Here is a 23,468-nt window from a genome sequence, read left to right as displayed (position 1 = left end):
AAGAGGTGAAATCCCTATACCGCAGCCGGCAGCGTTGGAAACGCGTCCTCGCCACTAGGATGGGCACACGGCAAAATCGGCACAGTGAAAGGACCCTGCCTGCACGGGCAGTTTGCCGTGAGTCCGACATACCCTCATTCTTTTGTGATTTTACAGGAAGTCATTATCTTTTTGCAAATGATCTAAGCACTAATGAACAGCCAAAGGATCAAGCTGTCAATAGGAGAAGACGAAAACTTAAAATTCGCAAATCTCGCAGAGCCCAAGTAGCAGTAATCGCGATAAATTGCGATTTAATCGGAGAATGTATCGCGATTTAATCGACTGTGCATATTTAATGCAATATTATCAGATAAAAAATCGCGATAAATCGCGATTTCATCGCATTAAATTGCAATAAAATCGCGATTTTATTGACGGCGATTCTTCGCGATAAATTGCAAAAAATTTCGATTTCATTGAACGTTTTGTAGGGATAAAATTGAAATTTCTCATCAACGCCCAATAACGCATGAATGACGCTTATGGAAGATGTTCTTTAGCGGAGGTGTAAGAACGACTCGATACAAGGTTGGGCGGGGGGTTTGAATGGTGGTAGGTACGCCCACACTAAGAAAAAATTCTCGGCGTTTTTACCAAGGTCCGTTGGTAACTTTTCCATCTCACTTTTTTTACCAATTATTGGTAATGTTACCAAGGGAGATTGGTAAGCTTACCTAAAAACCGGTATTTTTACTGCTTTTTCAGGTAGGAATATGTACCACTTTTATTGGTAATCAATTCCCCGTAACTTTACCATTTTATCTCGATAATTCTACCACAGTCGATAAAAAATGTTGGCGTTTGTACCAAGCTCCATCGGTAACTTTGCCATCTCACTATTATTGGTAATTTTACCGAGACAGAACTATGAGATTGCCAACAGAACCTTATTTTACCAACCGTATTGCAAGGTATGAAATAAAATACGGAGGAGGGAAAATAAAAAAAAAAAAAATCCAATGCAAACTCGGTGTCAGTCAACGCAATGACAAAAGTTGTAAGGTTGCGAAGCGCCGATCCATGTATAAGAGGCTTCAATTCACACCCATGAATCATATAGCGGCCATAGCCTAGTAGAAAAGTGCTGGCCTACCACCGTGGCGACTGGGGTTCGAATCCCCGCGGAGGCTCCGGGGATTTTACGCTCGTCTTCGTTAAACGACCTGACGGCTGAACCTAACGGCAATCGGCTAATAGCGTAAACCCCTTTTTTTTGGCGATTTTATCGGCGATAAAATCGCTAGGATCGTCAACATCTGAGTGATTATCCTCGATCTTATCGCGATAAAATCGCAATTTTTTCGGGCCGATAAAATCGCGAAAAGATCGAGGATAATCGCTCAGATGTTGATGATCCTAGCGATTTAATCGCCGATAAAATCGAGGATAATCGCGATTTTATCGCCGATAAAATTGCGATTTTTCCGTTGAAAAATGCTACTTGGGAGAGGTATGCCGTGGACTTTGAACGTAAATATCTCAGTTTGAATCTGATGGTTCATACGGCGTTCTTCCTTAGCACGGCAGTATAGTCCGCAAGCGATGCGGCGCGATGTCCTACAAGGGGCTGTAGAACGCTGCAGTCGTTGGGTGCACTCTACGACGGGCGCTTTCTGCGGCGGCCATTTTTAGTGACCCGCCGTTCAAATGGAAGCTCGAAATACGCAACTTTGGGCTCGTTTTTCGGGGGTTAATTTTGTTAAAAAAAATCGAGGACAATAATTCCTGTGAACTCTGTGCACCCTCTGGTTTTCAGAAATGCAGGAATTAAACATTACTAAACAAGCTCATTGGACTACGATTGGCACTGAGAGACTAATATTTTAGGCCCATCCATAAAGAGCCTATCTCCACGGGGGATTTAACATCAAACATTGATTTCAAAATGAACGAGGAATATTAGTACTTGATGGCATAATTTAGAAGAATTTATGATAAACGGAGACAAAGAAACTGAAATAGAGGACAGAAAATGTAGAAACCCACAAAATAAAGAACACAAGAGATCTTAAGTTTTATTAGAAAACAATGCCTGGGTGGATACAAGCAACATTTTTACATTGATAATCTTTAATGAGAAGTAGAAAAATAAAATATTAACCAGAAAAATAAATAACAATGAGGAAGAGTGTTTATTTGAAAATCTAAACGAAAAGCTTACTACTAATTTCATGGAAAGTTTTACATACATTGTGGAGATAGAGATGAATATAATTTTATTAATTCGGGGATTAAGGTATAAATGCACATACACACAAAAATGAAGAATAATTTTAATTCCCATAAAAGATTGAAACTGGAGAAAAAAAGTTTTCACAATCACCATCAGACCAAGATACTTTTCTCACAGTATTACACAATAAATGTGGCCCAGGCTGAAGATTAACAAATAAAGGACTGCAATGAATGACAAAAAATACTCTTAGGTCATAGATGACAATTCATTGCCTAGTTTTTTACATCTATTATAAGAGGTGGAACTAAGCGCCATACATACTTTTCTTGAAAGCAGCATTCTATGTTTAATTTGTACTGACCAGCACTGAAGAATATGACATTACATCCATGGTGTATGCTCCCGAATTCTAAAATTTGGCAGAATTTCGTCTCCGGAGTTCCTGCAATGGCAAGACATGAGTCCAGCTGACTATTGATTACTCCGTTCTGATAATCTTGATAAAACTGCACAAGCAAAGCTAAATTCTGAAGAGGTTGCCCGAGTAAATTGTGCAATGCGACTTCAAACTCCAACAGTTCTCCTACCTGTGTGATAAATTCTGACTGTGGTTTCAAACTTTTAGAATTCACAGTTATTTTCCAGTCAATTGGAGATGTTCGAACTATGTCCAGCATTTCTGGGGAGAGAATGATACCATTCAAAGATGCCATTCCTTTCCGCAGAGCAGTGGGTACATTCCATTCCAACAAAACGTGGGAGGTGACATGTTCGTTGCATGACTTCTGATTCCCACTCAGCATATCACCTTCGTCATTCACCTGAGTTTGAGATAGGGGACATCTGTCAATAGGAATCGGAATTCGACAAGACTCTGACTGTTCGATAAGAATAGTTTTGGAAGCGGTATACTTAAGCTCTACTTCTTGACTTGTCATATTGCTGATATCCAAAACGAGATAAAATTGTTCGCTTGTTTCGGCAGGAAGTACATCCCAATTGGTGATGAGTATTGATGGTATAATTTCAATGTAGATAACAAGAGATGTGATACGGCAATAGCCAGCTACTAGTCCAGGTCCACCACTATAATGAAGATTAACATAGCACTCAATTTTTCTCGGACTATCTACTCCTACTTTGTTCAACTGAGAATTTAAAGAATTTAAGCTACTTGCTCCAGATCTGACTGATGCAGTGCAAGTTGATGGTGGAGTACTCCTCTCAAGAGGACTTTGTCGGTAGCTGAAGGATGGGAATGAACTTGGGCCAGACATTGAACTGTTCTTCCCAGCACTGAAATCTTGGTTGGGATTCAATCCATGAGGGGCCAGAAAATTATTTACTCCATACAAAGAAATCGGGAAGGTTGCAGATGCCCCAGGTAAGAGTGGTAGGTGCCCTGTTAAGCCTTTATGGTCCCAGTGGATCATTTGCTGCTGAACACTGGGATCTAGCATTGACTCTACGATGATATCCAATTGATCGATGGGTTGATTCCCCTCGTTATGCAGGGTTACTAAACATTCCATTCTTTCGCCGGCAAAAATTGTGACTGTAGCAGACGGCTCCAATTTAAAAAGCAGAGGGGGTAAAGATGTTGTAACCTGTAATCTTGGCATTGGGGGAATTACTTGAATTGTAAAATTATTTTGGGGAATATTGGGGATGTTTCGAAGGCGGCAGTTGGATTTGACCCCAAGAGTATGAGTTGAGTAGCCATTGATTTCCAAGTTTCCATCTTCTTTTGGTGTGCCAGTTAGCGTCACACTGTGATGAGATGCATCTGGAGCCAAAGTTACAGAGAGAGGCACACTTTCAAATACTAATTCACTTGTAAGGATCAACATATTGGAAATTTCCAACTCAAATGAAAGAGGGTTGCTAATTTCTAAAACTATTTCACACAGTTCATTAGCCACCCAGCAATAATCTAGCTTTTGATCCAACTGTACTGACTTCTTTTCCAATGAACCAAGACTGAGGGGTGTATACAGAAAAGGGCCAAAATCATGCTTCACTTTCTCAAGCTTAATTGGCCGCAGATGTGGTTTTAAATTTTGGATCACAAAGCTCTCAAGCTGGGGGATATTCAGTAAATTAGCAGGCGGAACAACAAGACCCGAATCGAGAATAATAGTGACAGGAGATCCCTCACACTGAACTGTCAGTTTTTGAAGTTGAAGGGAGAAATCTTGCTTTTCTGGAGGTGTCAAATGTTGCCACATGACTTGAAGGAGAAATGTCATGTGACGGGTGGCAAGACCTGGGTTACCAAGCCTTTTAGCAGCAACAACAAGATCATTTAAGACCTGTTTCTGAATCCTTGGCCAGCCATTAAACCTATCACACACATAGTCCATTGGATCAAGTGTTAGTTTGTACCCAGGTAAAGATTGCAACATGAGTTGATAACATTGTTCCCAGTTCGTTTGAGGATTTTTCACGGAAACATATCGAGTGGCAGCTAGCCTCCGGTAGAACGATGCTTTCCTCAAAAAACCTATGTTTGTGTAAAGGTTTGACAAGCTCATTAATCTTTGAATCTTCTCTTCTTCAGTTAAAGTTAAATTGATGAGGATGATATTCTGAAGAAATGAATGAGCTTGCAGTACTGAGTTTTCTTTTACGGCAATCCTTGCAGCCTTGAAACATGCTTCAGTTTCAATAACACCTGCATTCTGATATTTACTATAGTGAATTATTGCTTCTCTGTAACTTTTCAATATTTCATCATAACCAAGGAGATTTTGCATGGTGCTTGCGCTGAGCGGCTTGTGTGAGTTGCCAAATGGATTAAAATCCTCAGAATTGGAGCGAGATTTTGGTGAGCTACCTTCTTGCAAAGATGCATTTCTTTGGACAGGTACGACTTTGGCGAGTCTAGGAAATAATAAAATCACAGACGCTGCAGCCAAGCCTTCAGCAGCTCCTCCCAGCCAAAGCCAATCATGCATACTTCGAAGGGTTTCAACAGCCGAGTGATAGTACGTCAGTGCCTCTGCCGGCAAACCACATTGCAACGATAAGTCACCTAAGTGCTTGGTCATGCGTCCCAGCCATCGTTTTTTATTCCCTCGTGATTCGATATCTAGTCCTACAAAATCTCTCTTTTCAAATGGTGCGAGGAGAAGCGAAACTCGATCAATTTTTTCGCGGCATCTTTCTAAGCGTTTAGATTCAAGAATCCAGAAGAGCCCTAGGATAAATTCTGTTATATGATCATCCAACTCTCCGTTCCCATCAATATCTGAAGGAAAATAAAGAGCTTGTGATTTGAAGTTTGCAGGTATAGAGCACTCAGGAGTTGCAGGAGTGTTGACTCCGAACATGATACAACGGGAGTCAATAATGGTAGATTGATACTTGACTTTCAGACACTCGTGCAAACGACATATTTCATTGAACTCTATCTGGGACTTACTTTTAGCAATCGTGACAAGACCTAAAAGTCTTCGATGAGTCTGGAAGTCCCCCCAGTCATTATTTCCCACAGGATATTCTTTAGAAAAACGAATATATACGTCCCTTGTTATCCCAGCACTGTCACAAATTTTGTGATGATGTAGACGACTGATTCTATCAAACAGGCGGGAAAATGATTTGCTGGTCAGGGTTTCTCCAAGGTGTTTAATAAGAACGAGCAAGCAGGCATGGTCGTGCGGTGTTTGATCGTAGTCTGGGTGAGACATACTTTGACCTGAAGTGGGACCTGAAAGTATTACGCTTACAGATGATCTCATTGGAACATTTCTTTGAATCAAACCGACGGAATCTTGTACTGCTGGACGTAATCAGCAAGATTGATCTGACACAGAATCAATATAAACAAATGCAACTTTTATGCATTCCATTTTCATTCAATAAAGAGACATAATACATATTTTAAGTTGGAGTAAATCTACTTCTGATTCATTTTAAAACACTAAATTCTTTAAATATTTTTAAATACTATCAGGTTGGAGTAGATTCAGTTATGATTTATTAACCACACACTCACTTTTTAGTGAAGTTTTGAATCCTATGTCCAAGTGTAGTTACACTTTGACAGGTTGTCTCTTGGGTGCTATTCTGCTCCTGTAGATTTCTCGCAGTAAACTTTTAACAGCATACGGGTGAAGCCCAAATTCTAGCAGTTCGATTAGTATCCTGAAACAATGCAGGCAAATTAAATGCAATGGTTAATTATACAGTAATTTAAAAGTTGCACAAATATTATTTCACATGGGCCTGTTGCCCATCATGTTAATTCCTGTCAAGTTGAAGCGTTCCTTAAGGCCATTTTTAGGCCATTTTTTCAAAATGGCGACTTTAGCGGCGAAAAGATCTTTACACAAATGCAAAATTCGGATTCAGCGTCCAAAAATACATAGGAATCACTCATCAAAAAGTTTTCCGGGAAATTTTCCCCAAGAGCCCATATTTGATGCCCAATTGCCTGGACTACTAGGGGAGCGAGAAAGTAAAAACGAGGGAATAGATAGGTCTGAATTTAGTATAAATCATAACTGGGATCCAGGGTCAAGTTTAATCAGCCAAGGGGAACTGTTTCTTGAAACATATCTGTGGCAAGAGGGGAAGGGTAAATGATTTCATTCCCCACTGTGACGCTACCCTACGGAAAATACACTCATGGGCATTCTTTGGGCATTGATTGAGCTAAAAATATTACAGTAGGTCACTCAAACTCTTTGCTTAAAATGATATTTTCCAAATTTCAACTTACAGCCTAGTTTTGTAGAGTTTCACCTGGAACCGTGCCTAACTCCCGCATTCGCTCAGCAGTTCCATTGCTGTCTGCAGGATTCCGGCTTTATTTTAGCATCAATTGAGCTGAAATTTTTCAGCAAGGTAAGAAGCTCAAATAGAAGGCTCGAACTTATTTTTCCCTAGATTTGAAAAACTGCAATGAATTTTCGAAAGTTTATCACAACATAGGTAAGATCACGAAAATTCATACATCGCAGTCTTTTAAGTGCGCTGTCGACAGTAACGAGATCTCCTATCACAGATTTCAACTTGAACCCCTGTCGAATCCTCTTAGCCAGCCAAATTTTGGATACATGAAAACCTTCGGTAGTACATACTTTAAAACGGTATATAGGAACATTGGAACTTCCAGGACAGTATTGATTGAGATCAGGCTTGAAAGCTCATAAGCCATGAATGTTTGCAAAAATATAACTTCAGCGTAGGTAACACTCCTCTCTGAACAAGTAATAAACTGATGATCATCAAAGCAACCTTCACATACCACTCTCGGAGGTACAAGGCTTTCGATTAACCTCCTCTGAGATGGTACTGAGAGCTGAGAGAAGCTGGCTTATTACTGCAGTAAGTGTGGATGAATTGAAGTAGACGTTTGGCATAAGAATTATTTCATGATAAGGGAATAGTCGTGCTGCCGTGGGTTACAAACGATTGAAAACCAAGTTGAAAAATCAACAGAAATGTTGTTCCTGAACTTATCAATGCTGAAAAATATGATGTACATAGATGAGCATTCTTTCGCAAAAATAAGTAAATTTAGGCAAGAAGTAAGCCAAATACATGCTTTATAAACGACAGTTCGTAACAATTGTATTTGTAAATTGCTCTGGACATTCGAAATTCATAGGTTGGCTGCATTTCTGGGCCCTAACTTTATTCACGGAGGCATCGGTAAAGACCTGATAGATTTTCGGAGTTTCACATCTGTCTATACTCTCGCTATACAGGTACTCTAGATAAAGCCAGGAGTTTCAAAGCTGTTATCAAATTGTTCGCTGAAGTCTTCTCAACCAAACCATTACGGACAAGTCAGTTTTTTCGGCAACAAAAACTTTAATTTTTATAAAAACCAATGATTTTAAGGTGTGTGGCACCAATTCCTCACGACACATAATCCTCAAATAAATATTATAAATCTAAAAGGAAGCCCCCAAAATTAGAAAACTTAAAAGCATTTTCGAGTATTGGTTACACTGGATCAGTTACATAACTGACATGATTTGACAGGTTTGCATGAGCCCCCAGCAGTCCCGCAGGAACAGCTGATACCTGATTCTATGGCTTGTTTATCAATCACAACAACTTTGTACTGCATCAAAATGGTTCGTGCCAAAGTTGAAAAGGGGAAGTTTAATACCTTCAAAATGAGGTAATGAAATTTTGTTAAAATTGGTGCACTTATATTTGGACTACATTTTGCAATTTGGAACTATAAATTCTAGTTTGGTTTAAAACCAACGTAAGTGCCATTAGTTTCCCCGTGCACATAAGTGTTTTACCTGAAGAGCCAGAATTTATAGTTCAAAATTGCCAAATGCTGTCCATTTATAAGGTGTTGCACATTTTAGCTGTTCCTGTCATCAAGAAATCACCCATGAATGCATTTCTTGAATACATCCACTCAGATGTAGGGTATGTACCAGAATGTAAAAAGGTTTAAATAATTTTGGTACATTGAAATTTAGAAACAATTTCACTGGCTACACATACCCAAGGTCCAGTTTTCAAATTATTATGCTCATTGGAAAAAAAATGGCTGGAACTCCCTTCCTCTTCAGAGGTCACTCATCAAGTCATCAATTGAACTAGTTGGAATCAGAGCTAACAAAATCGAATATCCATGATGCTATGCATCCATGTGCTCAGACATGCACGAAACGTAGATAACCCGCTCTTAACAGCATAAAAATTTGGAACTTTAACAGATTGAAGGAAATTTACCTCAAGATGTCATGCGGTATGAGAATTCCAGCTAGCTCTGCTAGTTCAATAAGATCTGAAAGGTGTGATTTGGTCATGGATGAATTGGTGAGTTGATAGGACGACATTATTAAAAACATATATTTGAGTGAGGATTTAAATTACTAAACTTACATTTAAAAAAAGTTATTGCAATGAGTTGTTCCACGCTACCATAAGAAAAGATAACTCTCATAACTGGTGCGTGGTGATAATGATAAGTGATGATAATTTCGTAAACAAATATGGCGGCTACAGTACCTGTATAGACGCTATTAGTGGCGACGTCATCATAGGGATTCTCCATAGACCGTATTCGATAACGGTTCGATGTATCGTTTGGTTCAAAACAATAGAACATAACCTCAAACCCAGCTAGAGGGATTTAAGTCGGAAAAGCCGAAAACGAGAAATTTCCTGACAATTTCACTTTGCATTGGCATTTGGTACTCAAAAGAATGAAAAATCTGTTACAAAAGACCCGTTTTCTTAAATTTCTGAATTTAATTTTGAGGCTATGTTTGTGTTTTGAACCAATCGATATCGATACAATCTCACCCGTTTGATGTATCGAATACGATCTATTATATCGAATTGGATCCAAACAATAACATTGGCATAACCTCTTTCAATGCTACCAGTGCGAAAAAATCGATATATATCGCTTTTCTGTGACGTTGCACTAATAGCGTCTATAGGGAGCAGAGACAAGAGACCCTCCGCTGGCCTCCTAGCGACAGGTGGAAGCTTTTACTAGAGTCCCTTTATACTGAGAGTCAAGACAATGCAAATCCATTTCTGATTGGTTAACCGGATTTTAGGCCTTCACAGTGTCACAAACGGGAATAAAGATTACATTTTCACCAATTGCAAAGATTATAATCTGTAATGGACCGAGGAATTTCGGGTTCGACTGGTTCGACAAGGAACAAACGGAATGAAAGAAGGAACGGAGAAAGGAATTTAAGAATGAGCCGATCAAAGATTACGAAAAACGTTCAATTTCTGTAATCTTTATTCCCGTTTGTGACTCCATGAGGGTGTTGTCTTGACTCTCAGTAAGCTATGTTTATGCGAGCCTCTTAATCTAACTTCAATCGAAACCTGAGTTTGAAACAAAGACATAAAGACGGAGCACTAAAAGCAAAAAATGAAGCTTCTAGAGCTTCTTTTCAATCACCTCTACTATTGGCTAGAGGATTGGCGGCGAAATCGGACAAGTTTGAATTCAAATGTAGGGCGGGAACTAATAAATAAAATTGCGGAAACAAAGTATTTTAGGTTGATTTTTGCCCAAATTCAGGTACACACTCATATTTATTAACTTTAGGTTAGTTTCGGTCCGTCGTCGACCGACTGATTTCATTTGGGAGTAACGTAGATCTAGAACTGTAACGGCCTGTTTGAACCTGCAGAACCACCATAAGCAGAAGAAAAAACTAACTTTATCTGAGATTACTGCCTGTTACCGAGCAAAAGTAGGTGTAATATATTAGGACGCAGACCGAACTTTTTTAATATAATCGTTTTAAGCATTTAAAACACGTTTCGAAGAAGAAATAAGGAAAAATCAAGAGGACAAGTTCAAATCAAATTTCCGTTTGCCGCCATGGATTCCGCGCTCATTTACACACTCACACAAGCGCGCAGCGCCGAACCTAGCTTCACTTTTTCCCGTGCTTTTAGATACGAGCGCTCCGTCTTTATGTCTTTGGTTTGAAACCAAGGTTCAAATCACGGCATAAACGATACGGAACTAACGAAATGTAGGTTTCCGAAATTTGTGTTTGAAACCTTATTTTACACTAAAGACTAGGTTTTCGCACTCCGCGTAAACGAACCGGAGGTTGAAATTAGTTGAAATTCCGACTTCAAATGCGATTTTCAGGTGCGCGATCGGCAATATGGCGGATTTATTATCGATTATACCGTTCGTAACTAATCCCACGATTTAGCTTTAATTTTGCCATCATTCAACATTTTTTACAATCATAATTTTACTATAATTGTTGCTTAAGCACTTTTGCGTGATTCCTTCAGTTATATGTGGCTTACTTACCCTTATTTAGCTAAACGTAGGACGTTATTTTCTAGTGAAGGTGTTTAGTGTCAGATGGAATCCAGGCTTATTACTGCTTTTTCAGATTATTCTTGCAACTCTAATCAACATTTTATGACTACAGAAGCAAAGCAAGCAAAGAGCTTTACAGGCTACAATTGAGTAATAGCCTTACCCACCAGTTCATCATCTGCGGAGAACTTTTTTACTGCATCCGCACGATTTGCCCAGGATTTCAAGATAAGGCACCCTGCTTCCCTTTAAGTAGTGCACCGAATTTTTTCATTTCAATCTACCGATTAAATCCAAAATCTGATCCAATCAGAGCTGCATAGCTCTTGAATTTGTGTGTTATCCGTGTACGTATTTCCTGATTGTCCTACTGGAAGTGTGACTCCAGCCACAACCGTGACCTGCTGACTTATTTCTTTGATCCAATCTCTAGTAAATGATGACTCAAATTCTGAAGCCATCATTTATTGAAACTAGTTCAAAGTTATTGCTCTAAAGTATCGTCACTCTTCTCATACTGATGCAGAAGGAAGGAGATTCTTCGGTGAGTGCTCTGTGATCCAAGATTTTCAATTTGAAATAAGAATAAGGTTATTATTGAGGCGTGTAACAATTTTTGGTCGTTGAACCACTTGTCATAATTGAGCTTTGGCGTTAGAGATGCATTAACTGTGGAAAGTGGCTCTGCCTGTGCAAAAATATCTTGTGACAGCAGTGAATGTTAGTAAATGCGCTTTACAGATAGACTGAGAGCTCCAGATTCCAATCTACCTAAATAATTAAATTCAGAAGGATTTTTGAATTGAGTTCATATCGAATCTCAGTGGGAGAATAATATACAGTCTAAGCGAAAGAATATCAATGGTAAGGTTGGGTTTGTGTCTTAGGTTAATGAAATGCAATGGCAGGTTTTGAAATCTTGTTTGTCAGTTGCTCTTTACATGAGTCACCTTTGAAAATCAAGTTTAAGAAAAACACATATAGGTAGGCAAACAGTGGTAGGTAGCTTGCCTATTTTCTTCCTGTCTTGCTCATGGACTCGGAGAGCAGTCGGAAAGAGGGGTGAGAAACAGGATTTCAGCGCGTGTCTCTAGGAATGTGGAAATTCAAAATTTGTGAAGCGTCACCAGTTTGTTGAGATTGTCACCGTTCGTTGCCTCAAGAGGATTTAGACGCCTCTGCTTCAGCGATACATTGTTGACCTATCAATATCTGCTTATTTTGATCATATCTTGAAGGAGGAATTCCCATAAGTAAGTATATCCCGATTCTTTATTTGTTTCACTACAATAATGGCAGACACACAATCTTTACGACAGCATGGAGTGAAGGTGCGGTGCTTTACTGGATTAGCACTCCTACACTTTCAATGCCTATATCTACCTATTGTAAGATCATTAGAAGCTCAATCAACAACATGATGAATTTCTGCGCCTGCCATAATTATTTTTAACATGACTAAAAATTACCTATGGCAACTTTTCTGAACTCAGAATATAAGCTCGAGCATGATTTGGAGGGTTGTTGAGATTAGGCATTCATTCAATTTTAAAGATGAACGTAAAATGATTAAACATCTACTGTCATTTTTCCAACTGTTAAAAAATCATTTTTTTTTGTACAATTGTACTACAAAAAAAGGTGATAAATTTGTATCGGTTTTTTTAAATTATTTTTTTTTGTCTATAATTTTCGTTTTTCCGGTAATAATGTTGAAGGGAGGAGAAACTTACAATTTATATTCAGGAAATTTGCTTGGCGTCTACTTCATTTGATATCATTGCTTTTGAGGCGACGAATATTTATATTTTTAGCTTGGCGGGTCATTTTTACACGGAAGTGTTTTTGGTGTGATATTATAATCTGCAAATTTTTTCAATAATGTCATCTACTCAGTATACTTTTTTTTTTTTTTTCCTAGTTGAGGGGGCCTTAGCCTAACAGGCCATACTACTGCCCCCTCTAACCGGCAATCTTTTATTTTACGGCATCTTTTGTTTACTTTTATTTTCTTTTGTTTTTATTATTCTTTTTATAATTCCTTACTTACTTTCTTTTCTACTTAGCTCCTCCTCAATCTCAGTGTGCCTTCTATTATCGGTTCTCTCCTATTGATCTCGTTTGTGCCTCTTCGCTTTTCTTTCTTGACTATGTTTTTCTCTATCGGTAATATTTCACATTGCTCGCGACTTTTGACTTAGCTTGCGCCGCGAGGACATAAACACTTATAAAAAGTGCCCTCGGCTATGCCGAGAGCGGGTTAGGGCTCGAGCCCCCCCTGGGCCCGTGGGCTCCTGTCACAGCAGGCATGTTCCCACAGGCTGTGATTTGTCCTCTCGGCGAGGTTTGTGGCGGGGGCGGAGCTCACAAGAGCCCGTGCTCCCCCTCGACCACACGTCTTCGGACGTCGCGCACGTCCCGCCTCGGACGCGGCCTCGGGGGTGTTGCCGGACGCCCGGGATCCGGATCATCCGGGTCGTCCGGATCGATGTCGTCGTCGTTGTTGTCGTCAGCCACGTCGAAGTCGTTTGCAAGAGCCTTGATTTCCTCCGTCCGGTCCCTGGCCAGGGCTCTCCAAATCCAGGATGGAGCACGCGCAGCCCTGACCAAGAGGTTTTCTGGGATGGGGTCTATTCCTAGACCCCGTAGCCCCTCCCTCGGTTCCGTGAAGGAGGGGCACGTCGTGAGTCTGTGGACGGGGTCATCAAGGACTCTGCAGTCCGGACACAGTCCCTGAGCGGACTTGCGGATTCGGACGAGGTGACAGCCGAATCCTCCGTGTCCGCTGAAGAACTGTGCCCAGTAGGGGGAGAAGCGGACGTCTGCTTCGAGGCGGGCTTGAATGCTTGGTGCAAAGGCCTTCGTGGTGGCCCCCTTTTCGCAGACGTCCCAGCGCTCTTGCCACATATCGAGTGACTTATCATTCAGCGCTTCTTTGATCGAAGTTTTGGTATTATCCCCTTTGATAAATTCCTGACCGCCGTACTGTGTTCTGCCGGTCCTTAGGCATTCGTCTAAGGCCGCCGCTGCTGATGCTCTTATGCTTAAGGGGAGCTCTCCCGCTAGGACCGCGGCCGCCTCTGTGGAGAGGGTTTGGTACGCTCCAAGGCATGTTATCATACAGATTCTTTGGCCGCGGTCCAGGATCCGTTGGTAAGTTTGGTATATGCAGCGACGGCCCCATATTTCTGCTCCATACAGTACGGCGGGCACAGCGGCTCCGCGGTACACCTGGAGAAGGGTCCTGGTGTTGATTTCGCACTTTAGAAGGAGGCCGCGGAGAGCGAAGAAGAGTCTGACGGCTTTTCCCACGGCCTCCTTCATGTGTTCTCCGAACCTTTGTCTTGGGTCTAGGTAGATCCCCAAGTATCGGCCCTTCGTCTCTTCCAGGGGTACCGCTTCGCCTAGGATGGTTACCCTCGGGACACGGGCTGGCTGATGTGTCCCGAAGGCCATCCTCCAGGACTTCGACGTGCTGAACGACAGTTTGTGAAGACCCGCCCACTCTGAGAGTTGATTTAGCGCTGTCTGGGCCGTGCCACCGACAGATCGCCAGGTGTCTCCCCAGACTACGAGGAGGAGATCATCCGCGTAGGCGACTATCTCGCAGTTTGGCACGGCCCAGTTTAGAAGGATGGTGTCAGGTACTAGGTTCCAAATTTCTGGACCCCGCACTGATCCTTGCGGGGCCCCCTTTGTGAGCGTTTTTAGTACCGTGATACCGCTGTCGGTGATGCTGACGACGCGGTCTCGCAGGTAGCTTCTCCAGAGGTTGATTACGTTCTCGGGGTAGCCCTTCTCTATCATTGCTTTTAGAGCAGAGGGCCACCACACGTTGTCAAAAGCGCCTTTGACGTCGAGGCTGACGAGCATAACTCGCTGCCCCGACGCGTTTTTCTGTTTCGTGAGCTCGTTTACCCTGCGGACCGCGTCAATCGCGTTGCGGCCCTTGCGGAAACCAAACTGTTGGTCGGCATGGCCGTCGCCGCCCAGAGCCGTTCTTGTGACGATCCCCATCACCCTCTCCAGAAGCTTGCCTGCTTCTGAGAGCATTGTGAGGGGACGCCAGTTGGAAATGTCGTTGATATTTCTGCCTGCTCCACCTTTCGGGATTGTGACGAGTTTTCCCCGCTTCCAAGCGCGGGGGAAGTATCCGGTGGTGAAGCAGGCTACGAAGATGGATAGAAGCCAGAGGCCGAGGACAGGGATGCTCTCACGGAGTGCTCTTCCGTGGATCCCGTCTTTGCCCGGGGCCTTTCCTGGCTTAATCTGGGCGGCGGCTTCCGTGACGTCTCTCAGAGTGGGCGGGGGGCAGGAGGGTCCGCCTCGACCGACCTCAACGAAGTCCCGTACCGCCGTATGCCGTTCGTCCTCGGGTGCGTCGTCGTCCGGCATCATGCGGTGTAGAGTAGCCGTGAGGACGTCTTGCATAGACTGGGCCTCTCCGTCGGGGTCGGCGTCTTGGGTCGGAATCTCTGCCCGTGGATGCTTGTGTTGATATTTATTGGCAGCGGCTTTGTAGACGACTCCCCAAGGTCCGTATTTGTCCAGGGACTCTTTCCGGAGGTTAGAGAAGTATGTTTGTCTTTTCGTTTTCAGGAAATCCCGATAGTCCTTCTCTAGGTCCCTTTTCCTGGCCCAGAGGAGGTCTTTTTCCCAGGGCTTCGCCTTTCTGGCTGCAGACAGCGCCCTGAGGACCTCCGTTTTTCTGGACTCGCACTCCTCGTCCCACCAGGAGTTGCGCGCGGTTTCTACCAGGGGCGTTACTTGTTTAGTGGACCGTTTGATGATGGTGGTGAAGTCGTCTACCTCGCGGTCGATCGTCGCCTCGTCGGCGCCCTCCGGGCACCTCCTGTTTTCAAAAGGCTTTAAAAGGCCTTGGAAGTTCCCCCAGTTGGCCTTGCTCAGCTGGGGAAGCGATGTGCCCGGGTTTGGGAACCCTTGTCTAGGAGGTGCACGGTTTATCTCCGCTTCGTACTGGAGAAGTTTGTGGCTGGTTATGAATCGACCCGCCTCGGTCCCACACGTCCTCCAGTTGTCGATTGTGACGTCCCCGCGGGAGAGGGTGAGGTCTATCCACGATCTCCCTTGGGCGTTCTCGAAAGTGGGTGGCGAGGACGGGTCGTTACAAACTGTTAGGTCGAGGGCGCCGACTAAGGTTTCCACTGCTATACCTCTGTGGAGCCTCTGTGGGTCTCCGCCCCAAACCGGAGACTTAGCGTTAAAATCTCCGGCGATCAGTAAGGGGCGGCCCGAGGTCCGGTGCGCAATCTGCTCCAGTTGTTGGAGGACAGGTTCGTAGTCTTCATTCGGCGATATGTAAACAGAGGCGACGATCATTCTGCACTCCCCAAAGCCGATTTCTGCGACGGCGATGTCTTTCGTGCTTAGGGAGTTTAACGCGAGCACGCCGACGGTGGGATCTAGTATGACGATGGCCGCTCTGGCCTGGTCGGCTTCGATGGTGAAAATCTTCTTGACGTTGTTTCGGAAGCCGACCAGTTTGTGGCCGTTTGGGAGTTTCTTGATCAAAGGTTCTTGAACCAGCGCTAGTTGGATCCCGAGTTTCTCGCAATCGACCTGCGTCTCGCAGTTCGGGTCCTTTCGATGGTCAAGGTTAATCTGCCCGATCTTGAGACGCAGGCCAGTGCCAGAAGCGGTCGGGACTGCCATGTTGGACTAATGGCAGTTCCCTCCCACTTGCGAGGAGTCTGTCTCCATCGGCGATGGCTGTTGATTCTGATCCCCACCGTCGGCGGGAAAGCCGCTGCCGTTGTTGTTCGATGTTTGTGGCTGGGGGGGTCGGTCGGATGCCAGCGGGGACTTGTGTGCCTTTGAAGAGGATGAAGATGATGAAGGTGTGGTTGACGCTGCTGGTGGCGCGGAGCCCCAGTTTAGCTGATTGGCGGGTTGCGGAGGTCGTTGTTCCGCGGCCGCCGGTGCGGCACCTGTTCTTGGTTGTGGCACGGTGGGTTTATGCCCGTAGTTGATACTGCGCTCGAGGTCGTTGCGACGCAGTTTGTAGTAGGCACACAAGTTCGTGTCCCCACTGGCGTGGCGTGGTCCGGGCATGCGGTGCTTTTTGCACCCCGCGCAGGCCCAGAGGTTTTTATTTGACTTGGCACGACACTGTCCGGAGTCGTGGTTCCCAGCGCACCATTTACAGGTGGGCTCCCTGTTGGTACACACCGCTTGCAGATGCCCATAGAGCTGGCATCGGTGGCATTGCATTAGCCGTAGGTGTTCCCGGACAGTGACAAAGGCCCAGCCGACCGACCACCGTGGAGGTAACAACGCAATTGTTTGTAAAATGTCTGGGGAGCATTCGTAGACCCGGACGTTTGTTGTCGCGGATCTGCTCCCGAAAGTGTACTTGTAGGTGTAACCGTTGTCTGCCCCGGTCTGCTCCCGAATGATCGCGGTGAGATCGTCGTTCGGGAGACCGACTGGGACACCATGGAAGGCGATCCTCGGGTTTTGCTTGCCCTGTACACTGGCAGTTAGATTGGAACTTTTAGCGTTGACGGCAGCCGCTAGGGCTTCAGCGCCGCTTTGCGTGGCGCAGGTTACGCGTACCTGCGCGTCACGCGTTCTCGCCCATCTCAGCGGTTGTACCCCCACCTCTCTGGGGTTGACCGTTTTGGTTAGCTCCGTCCACACATCATTGCATGTTACTGTGGCGTTACTATATCTGGGTTGGACGATGATGTCCGCCCCCGGGAAGGTGTTCTTCTCCCGTATCTTAGCATTGCTTGTTTCTTGCTGCACCTCTGGTGGTCGCTGCGGGTTTAGGGAGGGGTTTTCGGCCCCTTTCTTTTTCTTTTTCCCTTTCCCAGGTGTGGACGGGCTCGGTGATTGAGGCGGGGGGAGGCTCGGGAAGGGTTCCCGTTCCCGACGTTTTGCGATGTTACCTCCTCCCAGCGGTGTGAATCTGTTGTTTGTTGTATTTGTTGTTTTAGAAGACGGATGAGTCTCCGCCCTCGGTCCCCTGACACCTTGGTAGTTTCGAGTTACTACCTCCTGCCAGGTTTCCGAGTAGCCACCGCCTCCTCCGGGACGTGGCGGCTCACCCCTAGGGGATGTCGGGGGAGTCGATGCTGGTTGCCTCTGACTTTCAGGCCTCGTTTGTTCAATTCTGTTGCCTTTCTGTCTTGGCGGCGTCTGCTTATCAGGTTGTCCCAGGCGCATATCGATCGCCCTGGTGACTTCTTCCCTGATCATTTTGCTAAATTGCATCATCAAAAATTCCGTGCCCCCTGCATTGTTCACAATGGTGACAGCGTCATTTTCTGTATTTTTTGGCCTTTGGTGCTTAGGCGGTTGCAGGGGGTATGGCGGCGGCGGGAGGGGCGGTGGCTGAGGCGGGACTTGTGGACCTTGGGCCGTGACGCCAGCTGCTGACGTCGAGGGCTGAGCCGGTACGATGATCTCCGGTCCGCCCCAAGGATTGTTCTGGTTATTAAGGTCCTCGTTTGCACCGACGTCGTCTTCAAGGACTACAATGTCGGGCGTGTCTGTAGGGGGCGGCGGAGATTTCATAGGGCTTGTTTGCGTGCCACTATCTCTGTGGATGAGACTTTCGGGGTAGCTCTCAAAGCGGGTCGCTCTCCCGAGAATTATGCTTGCGAGCTTCTGTTGATTTTCTAGGAGCTCGTCAAGCATAACGTTATCCCGCTCCATAAAATCCTTCCAGGAGTAGGTTTTCTCCTTTCTTCTAAGTCTGGTGAAGGCTTGTCGGAGTCTCTCTACTACCTTGGCACTCTTATCGGCAATCTCGAAGGCCTCTTGGGCCTCCGACTTCCTGTCCCAGTGTCTCTTTTGGGGACTGGGCGAGGTGCTGGACACGGAGCTGTCCGAGTGCCTTCGGCGAGCTCTCTTGCCCGGTGTCGGGGCGTCTTCTGAGCGGGGGAGGTCATTGGAGTTTGACCTCCTGATCCGCTGCTCCAACTGAAATATTTCCCTGGCTACGGTCCCTTGGGGGGTGCCGTATGCCGGGGATGCGATTTGAGTCCCCTCTCCGCCCTGCGTCTGCGGGGGGGTCGGGGTGCTCGGGGTGGCGTCTAGAAGTTCCGTTAAATAAGAATCGTGGGTCGATAGTCCGTCGTTTGTTTCTGGATCGTTGCAGGATAAGGACCTGAGAGGGGCCGATCCATTCTGGACCCCAGTAACCTCCGAGCCAGAGTTTGCATCTGACTCGGAGCTCCTGCCCGTTCCGGGAGTACCGAATTCTCCCGGCGGTGTGTGTGCTGTTTGTTCGTTATTCATGCTTGGTTGTGCGGAGGGGCTGCCTCCAAGTTGTCTCGGGCCGTACCTGACTTCGGCCCGAGGGGTGGGCCGTCCTACTCCAGAGAGCCATGTGAGATGTTGAACAGGGGCTTTGTGTATGCTGCTCTGGGTGAGTTTGTCTGGGCCTGGTCGTCCTCCACCTGTAGACAGAACGGGATGGAGGAGGAAGGATTAGGACCAGGGAGTTTGGTGACGGGGGGGCGGGCCGACCCGCTTGTGGGCGGCCCGCCCTCCCGTCGACGCACTACGTTTAAACCCTGAGGCTTACCTATGGCTCGGGGGGTAGTGCGCCAGGGCCTCTTCGTGGCTGCGGCGATGGGTGGGGCGAAGAGCTTGTCCGAGCTTGTCGGAGTTTAGAGGCTTAGCTGGCTAGGCAAAGAAGAGAGGGGTTAGAGTAAAGGGGCATTACGGGGAGCCGCTCGAGGAAAAGACCCTCTAACGGTCCCCTTCAAGAGTGTGGGGGCGAGCCGGTCTGGCGGCTGTCAGACACGCGGGAAGAGATAGCTCGGAGGCCTAGATAGGCAGGTAGGAAAGACATAGAGTGGGGTGAAGAAAAGAAAAGAAGAAGAGAGAGCCGGCAGAGGTGCCGGAGAGGGGTGAGGGCGAGGGCTAGAGCAGCGCTTTGGACTTAGCGCGAGAGACGAGAGAGGGAGCCCGATAGAGGTGCTCCGGGGTAGGCGAAGGATAGACAGTACATAGAAAGAGAGAGAGAGGGCTATGCGAGAGGTAGCTCTGTGCTCGAGGTGGCGGAGTCAAGACCCCGCCTGGCGCTGTCCTCGGCCCGAGTCGCGGCTTTGGGCCGCCGACCCCGGCGGGGCGGGACCGATCGCCCGAAGGCTCGCGGCCACCGACACCCGCAAAAACGGGGGGCGACCGCTTCGGCACCGCTTGGCTCCGGTGGGAAACAGGTGCGCCGAGAGGGTAGTGATTCGAGTCGGGGGCTCCGAGAGGGGCCTTAGAAGGGTGAGGCGGCTAGCGACGAGGTAGGAGGCGCCGCGAAGGCGCTTCGGGACTCTAACGTTTCGGCAGCGACGGGAAAGGACGACGGGGCTAGCCGACGGGCTGCTCCGAGAGCGCTGCCGAGGAGGTTAGCGCACGATGGCTCGCGGGTACGAGGTGACGAGATGACGAGCAGAGCTGGGAGAAGGCTAGCGGGGTTAAGGGAGGGTCGACGATAAAGGCTAAGAGATGCTCCGATTCGGAGACCCACATCGAGAGGGAAACAAACGACCGGCGGTCCGTTGCGGATACCCGACCGACGTTCAGAGAGAGGTTCTGTCCGCGCGGAGGGTCCTGTCTAGACGACAAGACGGACCGTCCGGGCGTCTGGCCTCAGTACGATTCGTCGTTCAATATGATCGCCCGGTAAAGGAAGGGTGCTTAATGGATAGGTTCGGTGCTTTGGACTTGCGCCCTAAGCGGAGGAAGAAAGCTGTTGGAGGTGTATGCCAAGAAGAAAAACGTGTCTCCCGGTCCCCGGTGGCGCTACGAGGCCCGTAGGGCAAAGCGGCACGCGGGGGGCGGCGTCCAGAGCGACGCGTGAACTGCACTTCACGCACGCTCTAAAACGCAACCGTTTAGAACACCAGGGTGCCCCGCTCGACGCACGTACGAGCCCCGGTTGAGCGACCCCTCGGTTGAAACGAACCTAGCGGTAGAGCAGTGCAGTGCTCGTTGCGCTAGACCCGCCCGGTGGAGGAGGTCGCTCGGCTGAAAGCTAGTACGATTGTCGGAACGGGAGCTCCGCCTCGAAGGGGGAGCCGCACTACGACAGTTCTGTGCTGAAACCCAGGAAAGAAACTGGTGGAGTTTGCCATCAAGAGAGGGAGGAGAGCGAAGGAAGATAGAGTTGAGTTAGCCATCAAAGTTAGTGCTCACGCAGGAAGAAAGCTGTTGGAGGCGTTTGCCAAGAGAAAGAATGTGTCTCCTGGTCCCCGGTGACGCTACGGGGCCCGTAGGGCAAAGCGGCACGCGGGGGGCGGCGTCCAGAGCGACGCGTGAACTGCACTTCACGCACGCTCTAAAACGCAACCGTTTAGAACACCAGGGTGCCCCGCTCGACGCACGTACGAGCCCCGGTTGAGCGACCCCTCGGTTGAAACGAACCTAGCGGTAGAGCAGTGCAGTGCTCGTTGCGCTAGATCCGCCCGGTGGAGGAGGTCGCTCGGCTGAAAGCTAGTACGATTGTCGGACGGGAGCTCCGCCCCGAGGGGGGAGCTGCACGCGACAGTTCTGTGCTGAACCCAGGAAAGAAGCTAGTGGAGTTTGCCATCAAGAGAGGAAGGAGAGTGAAGGAAGATAGAGTTGAGTTTGCCATCGATTTTATGCTCACGTTTACGTTCAAGACTAGAAGGGGATGCCGCTACTCGCTTTGCCACGAAAAGGGGAGTCCCTGCTCTGTGCGAACCAGGAAGCCGGACGTGGACCGGAGGACTCCTCGCTTCCCCTACTCAGTATACTGATGAACTCTGATTTGTTTATTTCCACCGATAAAGCACAAAAACATAGCCCGATTATACGAATAAAGAAGGAGAATTAATTTAAATACGGGTAAACAAGGCTAAAAATTATTGAAACACTAAAAGGTAAGACGTTTCGAGCTGCTTCCAGCTCATTTTTAGCTGCAAAAACACATAAAAACAAGTAAAAAATTGAGTGGCGACCTGACCCCAGCCGTTATTATGAGTGGTTACGTGATAACGGCTGAGGTCAGGTCGCCACTCAATTTTTTACTTGTTTTTATGTGTTTTTGCAGCTAAAAATGAGCTGGAAGCAGCTCGAAACGTCTTACCGTTTAGTGTTTCAATAATTTTTAGCCTTGTTTACTCGTATTTTAATTAATTCTCCTTCTTTATTTATTTCCACCTTAATTATTTAATCTGGAAATATTGAACCACATAAATTCTACTGAGAAACTAATTCTTGAATTCTTCGGAACGTTTCATCCCACAAAAATCTGAAAAAGAAGTATTCTCCCGCCGAAAATCTGCTGAAAATAGCCAAAATTTCAGTTTTGGTTCCTAGTTTTAAATGCCCATGGATTTTCCCGCCAATGGCGCTCACAAAGCTACTCACGCTCTTCCGCCGATGTTAGCGATCTGGACTAATCTGTGGCAAAACGAAACTGCCAACACGTTGTTGAACATCAACCATGTAGGTAAGTCAACAGTAGAATGCTGAAGTCCCAAAAGTAAAAGCTTCCACCATGGCCAAGTTACTAGTGGAGGGTCTCTTGTCTCTGATAGAGTACCTGTATAGGGAGAGTAGCGACAGATCGGTTCATGGAGGGCTTAGGGCCCAAAAGTGCAGCCACCCTTCTGAGCAACTTCTAACACACAAAATTTCACTGCCAGCCTACAGATTTCAATTCTAACCAAGATAGCTAAGAATGTACATAAATGAGCGTTCTTTCGCAAAAATAAGTAAATTTATGCAAAAAGTAAACCAAATGCATGCTTTCTAAACGACGGTTCGTAACAATTGTATTTGTAAATCGCTCTGGACATTCGAAATTCATAGGTTGGCTGCCCTTTTGGGCCCTAACTTTATTCGCGGAGGCATCGGTGAAGGCCTGATGGACTTTCGAAGTTTCAGATCGTCGCTACTCTCCCTATACAGGTACTCTAGTCTCTGATAGGGAGAGAACACTGTAAGAAGTTTCAACCATCTGCTCTGCAAAGATAATTTGAATTCAAATCATCCTATGAATAGAATACCATGCATTCGGAAGGGGTGAGCACTTGAGGTTTCATTTGCCTGGGGAGGCGCCTTTCAAATTCGCTGCCAAAGGGACTCTAGCAATATCTGGCAAATGGAAGGTACTGTCCTAGTCCAAAAAATGTAAAGAAAGCCTAACCACCCCCTGGGCTCGATGTAGTTGCTGGCTTTTTCCCCCATTTCTGGATTATTATTTGAGGATGCCTACTGGATCTTAACTTTTACAGAAGACGGAGTTAATGCTGAAACAGGAAAATTTAAGTTGGAAAGTCTGAGAAGTGGATCCGTACCTCAAAAGTCTGAAGCTTCACCTTTATTCCAGCCCTAAGTGATGGTTATAGAAACATTCAAATTTTCAAAAGATGTTGACCAAGGGCAGCAGAGAAGGAACAAGCTGAAGCAAGGTCAAAGGTTCAACCCGATACAGGGAGAAATGGCATTGATTAT

General features: G+C 46.2%; 2 protein-coding genes across 6 annotated transcripts; both read right to left on the bottom strand.

The window, feature by feature from the left end:
* Positions 1-2,036: 2,036 nt before the first annotated feature.
* brun (trafficking protein particle complex subunit brun) lies at positions 2,037-9,223 on the bottom strand. 5 transcript variants are annotated; one of them, XM_072305057.1, is made up of 3 exons: positions 8,930-9,168; positions 6,945-7,107; positions 2,037-6,367 (listed from the first exon to the last, which is right to left on the bottom strand). In XM_072305057.1, exon 3 carries the CDS (start codon positions 5,959-5,961, stop codon positions 2,491-2,493), a length of 3,471 nt encoding a protein of 1,156 aa, XP_072161158.1. In that variant the 5' UTR covers positions 5,962-6,367; positions 6,945-7,107; positions 8,930-9,168; the 3' UTR covers positions 2,037-2,490. The 5 variants fall into 5 exon arrangements, with proteins under 5 accessions (XP_072161158.1, XP_072161172.1, XP_018912062.2 ...); XM_072305071.1 differs by lacking the exon at positions 6,945-7,107 and having other exon boundaries at positions 2,037-5,468; positions 6,219-6,367; positions 8,930-9,167; XM_019056517.2 differs by lacking the exon at positions 6,945-7,107 and having other exon boundaries at positions 9,083-9,223.
* Positions 9,224-16,697: 7,474 nt separating this feature from the next.
* LOC109032324 (uncharacterized) lies at positions 16,698-22,009 on the bottom strand. Its single transcript, XM_019044397.2, has one exon. It carries the CDS (start codon positions 19,281-19,283, stop codon positions 16,698-16,700), a length of 2,586 nt encoding a protein of 861 aa, XP_018899942.2. The 5' UTR covers positions 19,284-22,009.
* Positions 22,010-23,468: the final 1,459 nt, after the last annotated feature.

Source organism: Bemisia tabaci, chromosome 1 (assembly GCF_918797505.1).
Source record: "Bemisia tabaci chromosome 1, PGI_BMITA_v3".
Lineage (NCBI taxonomy): Eukaryota > Metazoa > Arthropoda > Insecta > Hemiptera > Aleyrodidae > Bemisia > Bemisia tabaci.
Note: the sequence above shows the minus strand (reverse complement) of the source record. Positions and strands in the feature narration are given on the sequence as shown.